General features: G+C 36.9%; 1 protein-coding gene across 1 annotated transcript; it reads right to left on the minus strand.

Moving 5' to 3' along the window:
* Positions 1 to 1,595: 1,595 nt before the first annotated feature.
* Positions 1,596 to 14,850, minus strand: LOC140238803 (inhibitor of growth protein 4-like). The gene is made up of 8 exons (XM_072318701.1): positions 14,760 to 14,850; positions 12,250 to 12,321; positions 10,922 to 11,088; positions 6,415 to 6,520; positions 4,196 to 4,307; positions 3,277 to 3,421; positions 2,440 to 2,501; positions 1,596 to 1,759 (listed from the first exon to the last, which is right to left on the minus strand). The coding sequence occupies exons 1-8, from the start codon at positions 14,794 to 14,796 to the stop codon at positions 1,720 to 1,722; spliced, it is 741 nt and encodes a 246-aa protein (XP_072174802.1). The 5' UTR covers positions 14,797 to 14,850; the 3' UTR covers positions 1,596 to 1,719.
* Between the last annotated feature and the right edge of the window lie 330 nt (positions 14,851 to 15,180).

Genomic DNA, 15,180 nt, shown 5'->3' on the forward strand with positions numbered 1-15,180 from the left:
ACAGAGAGTATCACATGATATATTCAAATTAGCCACAAACCTGGGTACAGAGGCCACCTTTCATGTTGCCCTTGAGTGGTCTCTTAGGTGTAGGCTTGACCATATATTGCATGCCAGACATAAATCTTGACCATCACTTCATTTAAGGCTGTCAACAGATTGGTCAATTGTGTGACACATACACACAGCTGACAGGATATACCAGTATCCACGTCTTCCATAAATGTATAAAGGTGGCCTCACACTATGCGTTTTTTTCGATCGCAGTGCTTGCGATCTGTTGCGGTTGCCAGATCACAATCATCGAGTCGCATAGAGTGAGCGCAACGACTGCAAGGCTTGCGAAATTTCAGCCGGTCACAAGGGTTCGCAGAGGCAACCGCAGACGATCGCAAGGTTTTGAACATGTTTTGAACAGCAGCCACAAGGACATTGCAAGGCTTGCGGATGCCTCCAAGTCGCAAGAAGTCGCATGCGGTCGAGAACCGTGTGCGACTTCTTGAAACCGCAAGCAGTCGCAAGAAAAAACCGCATAGTGTGAGGCCACCTTAACCCTGCACAGTATATCAAACCAGCTTGCCTGATATATCAGGACATGGATTAATTGATAGGCTATCACTGTTTGTTTCTCTCTCTGACAAACACGAAACTTAGCTCAAAGAAATTACATCTATGTGGTACTGTCTAATCATTTATAATAACAATAATAATCGCTGGTTTTTATATTGCGCATTTCAGACTTGTTAAGAATTTCAATACGTTTTACAGACTATCATTACACCAGTGACTGGATACATTACAACAGTATACTCCCATTATTATGAACAGTTAATAACAAAATAATTCTTGTTACAATGAAGTAAAAATTAAGGTCCCAAAATTATCACCTTTACATCATTATGTACGTTACAATTCAGCTACAATGAAATTTCCATATAACGAAAGAAAACTGCTGGTCCCGAGGACTTTATTACAATGGAAGTCGCAAGTATTCCAACCAGCTCTGACAGTGCTTACTCTCCACTCCAGTTGGCATTTTACAGCGGTTTCTGCATTTTCTTCAAAATAATGAAGCAAACGACCACAGAGGAAGGGGTATTTTGGGATGCAGGGTCAGAACCAGCAAGAAAGTGGTATCAAGCCACAAATAAAATCTTAACAGTGTTATTTTGGAAGATGACTCGATAACACCGCAGACAATATCAAGTGCGTCATAGATCAATGAGATCAATAGGTCATATATCAATCCTTTTCAATGAGAGATAAGGCAATGGTATTCCTTTGAAGAGCATAATCTTATGTCTCTGGGAGAATGTTTGGGTAAGAGGCTCTTGCTAAATGCCAAAACCAAAATTTGAGTCTTGCACTGCTTATGCATCAAACGTGCCAAGTCAACCAGTAGTGTGCAATCTCACTCCTGTCTATCTCAAATTAAAAAACAAGCTCGCGAGAGAATGATACCGCTTGGAGTTAAATACCGACTACAATCTTTATTCTGCATGAGCAGTCTGCATATGAAAGCGTGTAAAAGCACTTTACATGTTTGTGCTTCTATAGAACCATATACAATTCATAATACTTTATTGTCTGCTCTGTCTTTTTTTTTTTTTTTTTTTTGCTAATAGCCTCAATACTTTATCTTTCTCTATTTACAAAATATGTACAAATATAATAATTGATCAACAAAACACAAACAAACAACAAATATTGCAGCAGGTGTTATTTCTTCTTCTTTTCCGGTGAACATCTGGGACAAAACCTGTGAAAAGACAGAACAGAGAAATGGCGGAAAAGTGAAAACATACAGTGTACACGTATGTAGAATCAAATCTTTGCAGCATGACCTCAGACTAAGAATGCACAATAACTGGGTTGCATGAACTCGTATCGACAGCACTGATCTTGTTCACCTGATATGTACAGGGGTGTTAATCTTGTAAACAGCATAGTAGCATTCTGAGGGCCGAAAAGGCATAGTTTTGGTGGAAAACAGTATTTTTTACTTTTGCTGCAATAGACATGAGTATTATCACAATTTGGGGGAAAACACTATTTTCCATGAAACTTGCACTATTTTTGGCAAAATACAAAAAGAAGTAAAAAATACAGAAAAAAAAAGGAACAGATGGCATTCCTGCCCATCCCAGCCCATGTGAGCATGGGTTCATGTAGTGAGTGACGGAGATGTGCTAAAAATATATACGAAAACAAATGAGTGTCAACGGATCGGGAGAAAAATAGTGATAATTAGACAAATTCAATTGGTGCAAACAGCTTGGTCATACATCACACTTTACTCAAAAACTTCCATTTGATAGCATCTTATTACAAAAAAAATAGAAACTTGGTTTGTTGGTGGCATTACACGACATTAAGAATCCTACAAACTAGAGGATTGAAACGATGGTAAAACTATTACATAAATCAGTACAAACTCACCATTTTCCTTTTGGTTTTGTGACAAGGCCGACGCAAGCGAAGTGGAACCATTCAATTGGACACTATAATTAGAGATGTAAGAACAAAAATGAAAGGATACACAAATTACTTTCACAAATGAATGACAGAATGTCAGCTGACCTATCTAGAAGCATTCCTAACAATCACTACTTTTCCAGTTAGAATTATCAGAATCTGGCATTGTTTTTCCTTTTAAAGTATATGTCCTTTCCAGTGCAACAACAAATAGTCTGCAATTGCAAGCGCTACAATGCTACAGCAATCTCCAGCAGCACAGCAAATGTAAGGAACATTCAGGTTCACACCATTTACTCAAATAGTGACAACCAGTGCACAGCTTACAGTGTGACTGGTTTTCTGCCACCTAAACGACATCCCCAAACATATAACAAATAAAAACAAAACAAAAAATTGTGGAGAATGAAACCCTGGTCCCTGCATTCATCATATAAACCACCATATCGTCCCACTTTTCAAGATAATGCAATAGCCACAGATTTTCATATTTCAGCAGTGGAATTACCAATATCATGCCTTAGGAAAGAAAGCATTAGCTTTCTTAATCAAAATAAGCTCCATTCAATATTCACACTATTTGCCCTTTAAAGTCATATGGTACTGACCTCTATTGCCCCTTTTTATAAAGTTAACCAATCAATTGACAGATACTTCAATACAATAATCCTCATATTCAAATTAATGGATTCTTTCTTCAGATATTTATGCCCACTAGCAGTTGCAGTAGTCATCCTACTGATGCTACTGTCTTAGAAATGACAGAATCTGTGCAAAAGCAATGAGAGTGAGAACACTCACGTCGGGGTTGTCGCAACCGATCATCTCGCCGTAAGACACTTGGTGGCATAGACAGTAGGTCGGCTCATTGGGGTCAACCGGCATGTCCAGCACGTCGGAGGGTGAGCTGATGACCGATGGTAACGTGAGGATTGGTGTGACCGCTCTGATGTCCAGGAAAGGAGAAGAAAGTGAACACAGGCATCATATTGAGAGATCATTGTTTGATAGTTAATTCATGCCATGAAATTTGAGCTTTAAGGCTGCCAATTCCATATTCAAGAAATCTCTTGCATGTCTGAAAGTATAAGCCTAATTTAGTTTGCAAAACAATCATACATATTTTCAAGATGGACATTGAAAGCACAAAATGTACTAAAAGAAATTTTAATAAAGATGTTAGGTATTCATGTGTCACTCTTTGTAGTTCAATTTTCTTTTCTCAAGTCAGTGCAGGGCTACCAGCTTTCATACATCAAAATGAAAGAAGCTCCACAGAGCAATCAGCAATATACTCTTGTATCTTGTAACCCAAGATTCAAGATAACAAACTTCAAATGCCATAAAAAACAACCTTAATATTGAGATTAAACAGACACAATCATCATTATTTTCTCCAGTTTCGGGCTAGTAGATTTTCTTTCAGGCAAGTAAAAATATGAAAAGAGAGAAATTGACTTGCATGAAATAAAGCCAGGGTGGAGCTTCTGCTACTGTGCACTCCCGTTATAACGAACCCGTTTATAACAAAATTCCGGTTACAACAAAGTAAAAACGACGGCCGCAACATTGTTTGCTCTATGTATCTTTATTGTTTATTTGATTGGTTACAATGAAATTTACATATAACTAAAGAAAACTGCCGGTAGCGAGGACTTCATTATAACGGCAGTCCACTGTATAATTCTTGCATACAAATCTTAAATTGTTCTGTTCTTACGGTTCTATTGCAGGTGTCTTCAGCTTTTTTCTTGATGTCTTTGGTGTCTCATCATCTGATGATCTGCCGGTCTTCTTCAGCTTCTTCCCCGACTTCTCTGTTCCTTTCTTTTCTGATGAGATCAATACATATATTTATGCCAAATCATTCATTTATAAACACTGAAATACTCTGAAAAGAGGATCTAGCAATAATGCTTTATATTTTCACGGCTCTGCTGAGAGAAATTTAAGAGGAAGATTTGCTTATACAGAGGGATACCAAAGTACATTGATTGTGAATCTATGATCCTCAAAAGAATAACCAGAATCATGTTTTCAATCAAGTTTTCTATTGAAATGGCAAACCTTGAAATGTGGAAACTAATGTGAACTTACAATAATTACTTTTTTTGTGTGTGCCTCGTCAAAATAAGCAAGCTTTGGTTGATTTCAAAGTCACAGTACAGGGTACTTTGTACTACATCTAGAATCTCTAAAGGCAATTCACAATATAATTTTTGAGCTGGCTCAGTCAAGTGTATTATATGCATAAAAACTTGCTGGAGAAATGGCTACCTTACAAATACAGAAATACATCAAGATTCAAGTACTAGTATAATAATAAATCATTTTAATGTTGGCTAGTTACAGTTTTAGAAATTAATCAGCGTAACTAATTAAACAAATTAAACTAGAAATGTCGCTCTGGCGACTGGTATGCCTCCGCCATAATGCATGATTTTCCCAATAGGTCTAGATAGTACATGTGGACAATGTGTGATTACATTTTCACAAAATTGGCAAAATATTGGAATGACAAGTTTGTCACAAATGTGTTGAATGTTCACCTTCCTTGACGTAGGTTTAATTGGATGAATAAGAGAGCATGTATCTAGGGATTTAAGTAATTTAACTTGACTTTGACCCATTCATACATTTAGGCATTGAGTAATTTTCAAGGTACAGGTGTGGAGAAAAAGTGCAATTTCTGAATTGAATAGTAAATTGTTACCATTTTCATCTGGCCCTTGACCCTAAAATTCATAAGATAATTACTTTCCGGTAGAACATGCATAATATGTACTAAGTTTCAAGGTAACTTGAGCCACTTCCGAGATATGGAGGAAAAAGTTAGTTTAGCACTTTCACTTGATCTTTGACCTTTTGACCTTTGAGGCAAAAAGAGAAAAAAAAAAAAACTTTCCAGAGAATTTCTATTAGGTTACACACGCATACACCAAGTGTAAAAAAATAACCCTGCTGGCATTGCATAAATATGAGGGTAATAGTAAAATGTTGAAGTCTTGCACTTGACCTTTGACCCCTGACCTTTGACCCCATGAACCCTACATTCTCTAGATAATCACTTCCAGTCAGTACATGTATATACTATGTTCCATGAAGATACCTTGAACAATTTTCCAAGGTACGGAGAAAAAAAAAGAAGTTTTAATATTTTTACTTGACCTTTTGACCTTTGACCTTTGACCTCATGACCCAAACTTTCACCAGAGAATCTTAATTGGGTAATACATGTATACACTAAGTTTCAAGAAAATCTCTTCAGGCATTCAATAGATATGGTGGAAATAGTGAAATTTTATGTATTTGACCCTGACCTTTTGACCTTTGACCTCATGACCCAAACTTTCACCAGAAAATCTTAATTGGGTAGTACATGTATACACCAAGTTTCAAGAAAATCTCTTCAGGCATTCAATAGATATGGTGGAAATAGTGAAATTTTATGTATTTGACCCTGACCTTTTGACCTTTGACCTCATGACCCAAACTTTCACCAGAGAATCTTAATTGGGTAATACATGTATACACTAAGTTTCAAGAAAATATCTTCAGGCATTCAATAGATATGGTGGAAATAGTGAAATTTTATGTATTTGACCTTGACCTTTTGACCTTTGACCTTGAGCATGTGCACCCAAAAGTTGATAGGCACAACTTCACCCCCTAATACACATACATGCCAAGTTTCATTAGGATACCTCAACAGGTTTCGATAGTTACCTTGTCCACAAAATTCATTACGGACGGACGGAAGGACGGACGGACGGACGGACGGAAGGAAGGACGGACGGACGGACAACCCGAAAACATAATGCCTCCGGCACCACTTTGTGGCGGAGGCATGAAAAATGTGCACTGGCTCCTGTGTGAAATACTACTGAGGAAATCCATCCAACTGGGTATGAATGGTTGAGAGTAAAGGAGAAAACCTACTCTTTTCTCTGTTCTCTATTGGTGTAGTCTGTTCCAGTGTTCTCTCCTTGAGTTCCTGCTCAAACCGGGCAAGGTCTGAGTCTAACCTCCTGATGTGTTTGTCAACCTGCAAAAAAAAAAAAAATAAAAAAAATAAAAATTAAAAAAAAAATCAGCAACATTCAGACTTAAAGGCCCGAATTCACGAAGGTGGTACAAATGAAACCATGGTCTAAACCATGGACAAAAACCATGGAGCGCCAAGTGTCGCATGAAAAATTTCGTTACAAAATCAGTCATTTCGTCGGTGAAATGATTATTTTGTAACGAAATGACAACATTTTGTAACTAAATGAACATTTCGTCCACGAAATGATAATTTCATTATCGAAATGGTCATTTTGTCGACGAAAATGACCAATCTTGTAATGAAATATTCCGTGCAACACTTGGCGCTCCATGGTTTTTGTCCATGGTTTAAACCATGGTTTAATTTGTACCATCTTCGTGAATTCGGGCCAAATAGTTTGAGCATAGGCTTAAAGGCATCATTTACCATTTGCAGATGAAATAAAAACCCAGCATTAGTGCTTTAAAATAGCTCTAAATTGTGAGTTGGGATAGAAACAACCAATGTAAAAATTTGAATTAGTATAATCAATGTTAAAGGGGATGGCTAGTAACTGATCAGTGGGAATCAGTGGGAATGCTGAGGGATGATTGTTCCAATCCTTGTGGGATTTATTTAAGAGTACATTATATATCTATTGTTGTGTGAAAATTATTTGATTCAGAATGGTTCCATATTCAAGTAATGTGCAGTTTAATGTTTCCAGGTTAGCATGCCTGTACAGTGACGGGGTATTAAAACGTACATTACTTGATGAGACCGTTCTGAAGCAAATAATTTTCACACAACAATAGATATACAGTATAATGTACTCTTAAATTAATCCAACAAGGATTGGAACAATCATCCCCCAGCATTCCCACTGATTCCCACTGATCAGCTACTAGCCATCCCCTTTAAGTATTGATATATACGCAAAATGCGAACAATGGTTATGGTAAAAATGTTTCCAGAATAAACCGTCTACAGTTACGGTTTATTGAAAAAAATAGTGATATCTCCTTATATTTTAGGTTTTATTACAAAATTCTTACATGGTAGGATGTTTTGTGATACAACAGACCTACACATATGCATCAAATGTAATATCTTGAACATTTTTTAAATCACTGCTCCCAAAGGTAAACAGGACCTTTAATGGTTAACTACTGTCTATCCAATAATGCTAGACTGGTGTATTGATGGGACGTTTTCATAAAACTTTAAGACTGCATGAAGGCAGACACATTTGCCTGAAGAAGGCAATGTTCAAGAAGGTATCTATAGGCAGAAATGTACTCTTGGCAAAGAAGCTTCTCTTTCAAAGTGGAATAAAACTCAAATATGAAATGTGGCAATATTAGTAGAACACATCAGTGAAGTTTGACGAAAATCTATTGATCTGTTCAAAAGTTATTGTTCTTAAATGTTTTGGTGCTGCCCCTGCTAGATGAGAAGACTACAATATTAAGTGAAGTCAAGCATGGACAATACACAGAAAATGTAAATTCAACACATTTACATATTCCTAGCATATCGAAAAAGCATTTCATTTACCACTTTCATAAAACAGGAAAGTATATAAACCTCTTAATATATGTCAGTATTAAGAGGAAAGAGTGTGCACTTTCTATAAAAAATGAATTTTTTAGAATTCTCTTCATATTTTCTTCATATCATTATCTATGCATGATGTCACAAACTGTTTTAGTCTTCTCATCCAGCACTGGCAGTAAAGAAACTTTAAAGATTCATAACTTTTGAATGGATTGTTCGATTTTCTTCAAACTTCACTGATGCAATCTAATAATATTGGCCCATCTGTTGTTACTCTATCAGCTATGTATATTTGGGTTTTATTCCCCTCTGACTGTCTCTAAGCTGACATGCTAAAATCCTATTGACATTTACAGGGTGCTACATAACTTTTTTTACCACTTGCTTGACCAGGCAAGCAGATTTTTGAATTGTTGCAGAACACTTGCCCCAAAAAGAAGTTAAAAAGTATCAGAAAACAAAATCTTGATAATCATTATAAGTACAAGAAAAATGATAAATACAATTATTTGAATGAACAGCACATGTTGATTTAAAACTTTTTGCTTGCCCAACTGGGGCAAGTATTTTCCCCTCATTGTTCCAAAACACTTGTCCGACTTTGATTTCCACTTGCCCCGGGTAATCAGGCAAATGTTTATGAAGCACCATGCTAACTGTTACCAAGGAGGTTCAAGAGAATGGAGTAACAACCTTCTTATTTCCTTTGCTAGATGTTCGAAGCCACCGCTCAAAAACATTTGAAGCATGTGCCAAACAGGATCTGCCGTGCAGATAGGAAGACAACTGACTCATGTCTCATTGCATAATCACCAGCCACTTTCTAAGGAAGATATGTCTTTGTGATGGTAATTACTTTTCGCTATCCCTTCTTCTCAAAGGTAGGTGGTACAGACACGAGGTTGCACGAATAGAAATTGAGCAAAAAATGCTGAAATAAAGATGAAAATTACTCGACTGGGCATACCCGGGCACTAATCTGATATACAGTACTGTATCTATCAATAAAGAATTATACTTGAAGATTATTCCATATTAGTTTCATTTGTGGAAATTAAGCGGAAAAGTGATAGAACCAGCTTTACAGGATGGTACAGTTTTAAACATTTTCTCATGATACATCTCTGATTTACACTTTTGCACAAATTTCTGGACAGAATTGACTTTTGTTTTACATGCTTTATCATTAAGTGAAATTTCATTTCATTGAATAAATAAATAAGCAAAATATGGCCAACATTATGATAACGTTCAAAATGAATCTTCAGATTGCTCAGCAAGGCGGCGGCTTTGAACATTGATCATCAAAGGCACAAGTGCACCTGTGGAATTCTTTTGTACATCAATAGAAATCTGACAACTGTTTGAATAATTACAGCCAGTTGGAACTCCAGGTATAAAACCTCCTTGCTGTTACCCACAAGACTGACAGTTAAACCCATCAAGTGTTCTAGGGATCTTTACTGTACAAGTTATCTTCATATCATCAAATTGGCACCTCTAAATGTTACTGCACATAAAAGAAAGATTTTTTCATGAAGTCATCATAGAATGATAGGGAAGAAATAAGAAAATGGTAATTCTAATCTTAAAAACAAGTTGTCAATTCAAGACTTAGTTTTAGATCTAGTAATTATAAGGCTTTTGGAAATTCTACAATCAAAACAATCAAAACAGGGCTCAAATGAGATATTTTTTTTTCTTTTAACTCTACCTTGTCAACACTGAAAAAAAAAATGATAAGAAGAAGATAAAACACCAAAGCACTGAGATTTGTTTGTTTTGGGAGCAACTTTATGGGTCAAATAGCTGACTGAGGTCCCCTGTGTTTTGATAAATTGCAAGACAGTGATTTGTTGTCTCAGCTCATTACTACTTAGTGATATAAACAACAAACACTGCAACTCTTGTCTGGATTGTAAATTTGAAATGTGTACTTGGTGCTACATGCTGCTCAAAAATGTCTTAGCAACACAGGAATGAACCATCAATGTCCTGGAAAAGTTAATGAACAGTGATGATCATGTCCCTTCAACAACTGAATAACAGCAATGCACATGCACAAGAAATTATCTACAGGTTTATATTTCATTTGTGACCGTGTATCACAAAACGAACAAAAAGTCGCAACCCTTGATTTTACATGAGGACTCAAAAAAGGTGAAGTGGGTCAACCGAGTCAATCTTGAGTTTTTCATATTTTCCTGAAGAGCTATCCTTCTTCTACATTATTCTTTAGTTTGGGATCATAACATGAATGGGAAGGTGTGTTTTCAGCAGTTTTTCTACAACCCTTTTTGGGGGGAGAATAGAATGATCAGGTATATCTCAGAGTCCCCTTTACATTTCTTCAAATCCTTTACACATTCTTCACTTTCAAGTCTAATAACTTTTGAAAGGATAACTCTACTGCTCTGAAAGTTGGCATTAATCATGGACAGAATGTGTCGATAGAACATACTCGGTTTCAGCTTAATCTGATAATCCCTTCATTGTTGTTGCTCCAGTGGTTTACATCCTGTGTTTTGTCCCTTTGATGGCATGGCTAGCATGGCTTGGTAAAGATTAAGCGCTTGAATAGACCCTCTACTTCAGAGCCTCTTTTCTCCGTTCACACTTTTCCAGAGTGTGTGCTTTCTTTCCAATACTTAGATAGGTTAGGGGAGTCCATTTGAATTGAGTTATACATCATTTTAAAGCTTAGAGTCTGCTCTTTAAGAATCTGCCCTTAATTGAAAATCCATGTCCGGCGACTTTTTGTTGGTTTTGTGATGCAGGGTCACATTTGTTGTTGTTGTTGTTGTTGTTGTTGTTGTTCGGGGGGGGGGGGGATAGAAAGAGTGATATGATTTGATACTATACCATTTCATAAGTCTGCATAGCAAGCTGAACCTTGTCATCCCCATACTCTCGGCTCTTGGTGAAGGCTTCGTTGATCTTTTTCAGTTTTGCTGACCGCTGCTCTGGCTTTAGATCTCTGACCGTCTTCAAGTACTCTTCTGTGTCGCTGTCTATACTCTTGGCCAGCTCTGGGCAGAAAACACATCAATAAACATGATTATAAGATCAATACTTTTGTCCTCAGAACTTTTAAGGTCAACAGGTATCATGTATGTTAAACACACAAACATAAAAAGGCTTGTGCAATAGCAAAATATGCACACATCCAAGTATAATATGCAAAATGTTTCTTGACTGCATCATCATCTCAACAATCATCATCATTATTATCATTATATCACCACATCATCAGTATAGTCATATTCATCAACAAAATGATTATTACAACCATCATCACCAATCATCATCGGTATTTGCATATTTATAGTGACAGTAATAATGCATGGTTGCCAACTCTATCAAAATCAGTGAGACTTGAAGGAGCTTGCAATCAGGGAGATATTTGCATGTTGCATACGATCTCTCAATGGGTAAAAATAAATATTACTAAAATTAGGGAAATGTTGTTTAATTGTCTTGTCTCTACATGAAGAGATATTAAAGATTTCAGGCAGCCTACTGCAGAGTCAGGGAGAATTGGCAGCTGAAATAATGCCACTACCCTTCTAGAATTTTATTGGGGGGGGGGGGGGGGGATAGTGCTTGCTTTTGTAAATATCAACCAAGAAGAAATACAGTATATTTCATATCGTCGCTGGGGTGACAAGACCTCGTATCTCAAAAATGTCAATTTTTTTTTTTTTAGCTTAATGGTCAAATAATGGGTCAAGTGATGTCTTGGCCAAATCCTAACTGCCTTACTCCAAAAATGAAGCCTACATGACATGTCAAAGAGAAGGCTTTCCCATTCACTATAGTGCTTTGGCCGCCATGTTTTTTCGCTCTCCTGAACATTTGACAATTTTGAGATACGAGGTTTTGTCACCCCAGCGACGATATACAAAGGAAGAGCACAAGACATTTAAAAGTTGGAAGAATTGCTCTTGGTGAAAGCTGCAGTTAATTTCAAATTGAGCTCCCACAAGCATCAACATTGGTGAAGACTCATAAGCTGATTGTTTTTGTTTTGTTGGGGTTTTCTTTGTCCGATTTGAATATCTGCAATATTATATTGTCTTTACACTTGAAGCACTGATTTCAATTACTACAGACACCCTAATGGACATTATGAAAGGAAAGGGCATTTTCTACAAACTGAAAACACTCAGGAATTTCACAACATCACCAACCTTGCGTACGCTGGTCCAAGTCCCTCATGAGAGTGAAGTTTCGTTGCAGCTCAAACGGCAGGTTTTCAATGCCTGGAATAAGAGAAAACACAGAACACAATCATGAAAGTAATCTTATGATATGAGAATCACATTGTCAGCATCTGTAATTTATGGTTCATATGCAAGGCTAACATAAACATATATAGGCCTATATATATTCTCTCTCTCTCTCTCTCTCTATATATATATATACCGTTGTATACACTGTCATTAATGGATGTTTCATTATGTACTTTCACTAGAGACAGACGGTCAGTAGAAAAGTACGCCCTTTCATTTCAATAAACGATTTTGAGGCATATATGGGGATTCCGAGGATCCCAATTTAATGATAATAATATTAAATTTAGACATTCATAACGCGCAACATATCCACTCAAAGGTGATATCTATTATATAAAAATGAAAAGTTAACTTGCCATAATTCTTGAGTTATTTGTTATGTTGGGTACAGAGTCTGTTTTCTTTTCTTTCTTTTTTTTCAATGAAAACCCTAAAGTAAGTAAGTCTCTATATCATAATTTTAAACATACACTGTACAGGGGTGTAATTAAGGTAAGTATATGTACTCTCAGAAGCAAGAAGACATGCAGGGTTCCAGTAATTCATTTTCTCATTTCCCTGGGGCAACTAAAAATCACTGTGAGCAAAGTAAAATAAATAGGTACGGTAATGGCCAAACTTTTTGAAGCATGGTACATTTGCTTGAATTTCAGTTCAGGCAAGAGATAGGCCTATACAATAAAACAAAAATATTTGATAATCTTGTAATGCTCTTTAATGAATTACATTGTGCAAAATCTATATTTCTGTACTCTTACTTCAGAGGTAAGTAGGAATGGAGATAATTCTGCGGTTAATCAAGAACTGGCTCTAAATACTGTAAAAGTCAAATTTTCACATTGTACAAATTTTTGCACATTTCGCCTAACAAGAAACTAGCGCTAAAATAAAATCATGTGAATGTTTTTGCTTGTGACATGTAACACAATCTACTGTTTTTGGTAGCGCGGAATTAATAACACACAAAGTAATACCTGGCTGGGTGCAAAAAACTATTCCGATGAAAATAACGTTTACAGTAACCAAACACTGTTAACGTGAAAGCTCAAATTGCACATAAAGGAGAATGAAAGTCAAATATAAAGTGTGGATTGAGTGAAAGCAGCAATTATATAAAGTAGAACACATTAGTGATTGAAGTTTGATGATAATCAGACAATCTGTTCAAAAGTTAGGGGTTTTTATGCCAGTACAGTGTTATGAGTTTTTTTTAAGTTGCTGGATGAGAAGGCTACAACATTTCATTACGTCAGTTATTGACAAAATAGGCCTATTAATCCATAAATGATATGCCAATAAATGAAAACAAGTCCCGCACGGACTACAATATACAGAAAATAAAGATTTCTCAATTTTAATTTTTCTAACATAATGAAAAACCACAAGTTGCCTTTCATACCTCTTTCTGAAAGCGGGGGTATTACATGTTCCGAAACATAGCCACATATACACATGTCAGTATCAAGAGAGACTGAGTGAAATAGGTTCTAACGTTAAATAAAGTAAATCTAAAATAAATTGTGTGGATTTCTCTTATTTTCTTTAATACAGACACCACATGTAGGATGTTGCCCATGTGTGACATCACAAACTGGTCTTCTCATCCAGTGCAGTTAAGCTAAGGGATCATCCACCAATACATCACTGCACTGATGTGTTGTCCTAATATTGTGGCATTCACTCAAATCTATTTACATTACTTTGGTTTCATTCCCTTATGCTTGCATGCTTCATACACACGTGATGTCGAGTTGTTCGGACACTACACTGCTACACTTAGTGGTTACAGTCTACACCTGTCAATATTTGTGTACGACTTGTTTCTTAAATTTCTTAACAATTCAACAAGCATCTAGAGCCTCACATCTACATTACATATTATATCTGGTGTGGGGTGGTACTATTCAGCTTTCATTATTTTTGTGAACTCCAAAAACTTGTTATACATGACCAAACACTCCCGATGACAGCCCTACAAACCAGCGGAGTTTACGGGGCCCCCGACGGGGACATCACCCGCCGCCTGCATAGAGTGTGGGTGTCCGCATACAGGAGTACTGTACATCTTGTCGGCTATCATGTCCTCAAACTCGTTTCGCAGCGCCGCAAGCAGCGCGACATACTAGTACACACAGCGCCGTATGACTCATTCATTCAATCCACAACACACGCACATCTCATCGCACGCTGCGGTGGTTTATGACTGACTGCAAGCGCTGCTCTGTGAAGGAATGCAAACAGGCCATGAATACATAATTAGTTCTTTTCTGATCCGCCAAAAACACCTTTTCCGTCATCCTCATCAAGTTTGAAAAGAACAGAATGAGTGATTGGAATGCCGAGCATCTATCCACACATATGACAACTCTGGTCACTCTCCACAAAATGTAGAATTCGGTACTTACTGTCCAAGTATTGCTCGAGATACAGAGCTGTAGCCATGGTTGTCAGATATGTTCCCGCGTATACAAGATTAGTCGCCGGCTATCACGTGACTGATTAGCATTGTGTTCTCGGATTGGCGGCTTGTTCAAAACGTCACTAGCCGAAGGAGTGAAATGCTAATGCAATACGGTTTCTTTCCATATCTACTTCCGGGTTGAAATTGGAAACCACTAAAAGATCTGCTTTGGCAGCTATACTGAGTAGCTAGTTTGATGAAGATTTCGTCTAGAATGTAGGGTATGAAATCATAAACGCTAGAGCATGTACTTGTGCAGACAACTATATAAAGTGCTCTGTAATATCAATGTTATCAGGGACATGATAGGCCTACCTTTACTTGCTAGTTTGTTTTTTATGCATGATATAGCATATTTTCTCCTG

The sequence above is a fragment of the Diadema setosum genome, chromosome 15, assembly GCF_964275005.1.
Source record: "Diadema setosum chromosome 15, eeDiaSeto1, whole genome shotgun sequence".
NCBI classification, from domain to species: Eukaryota; Metazoa; Echinodermata; class Echinoidea; order Diadematoida; family Diadematidae; genus Diadema; species Diadema setosum.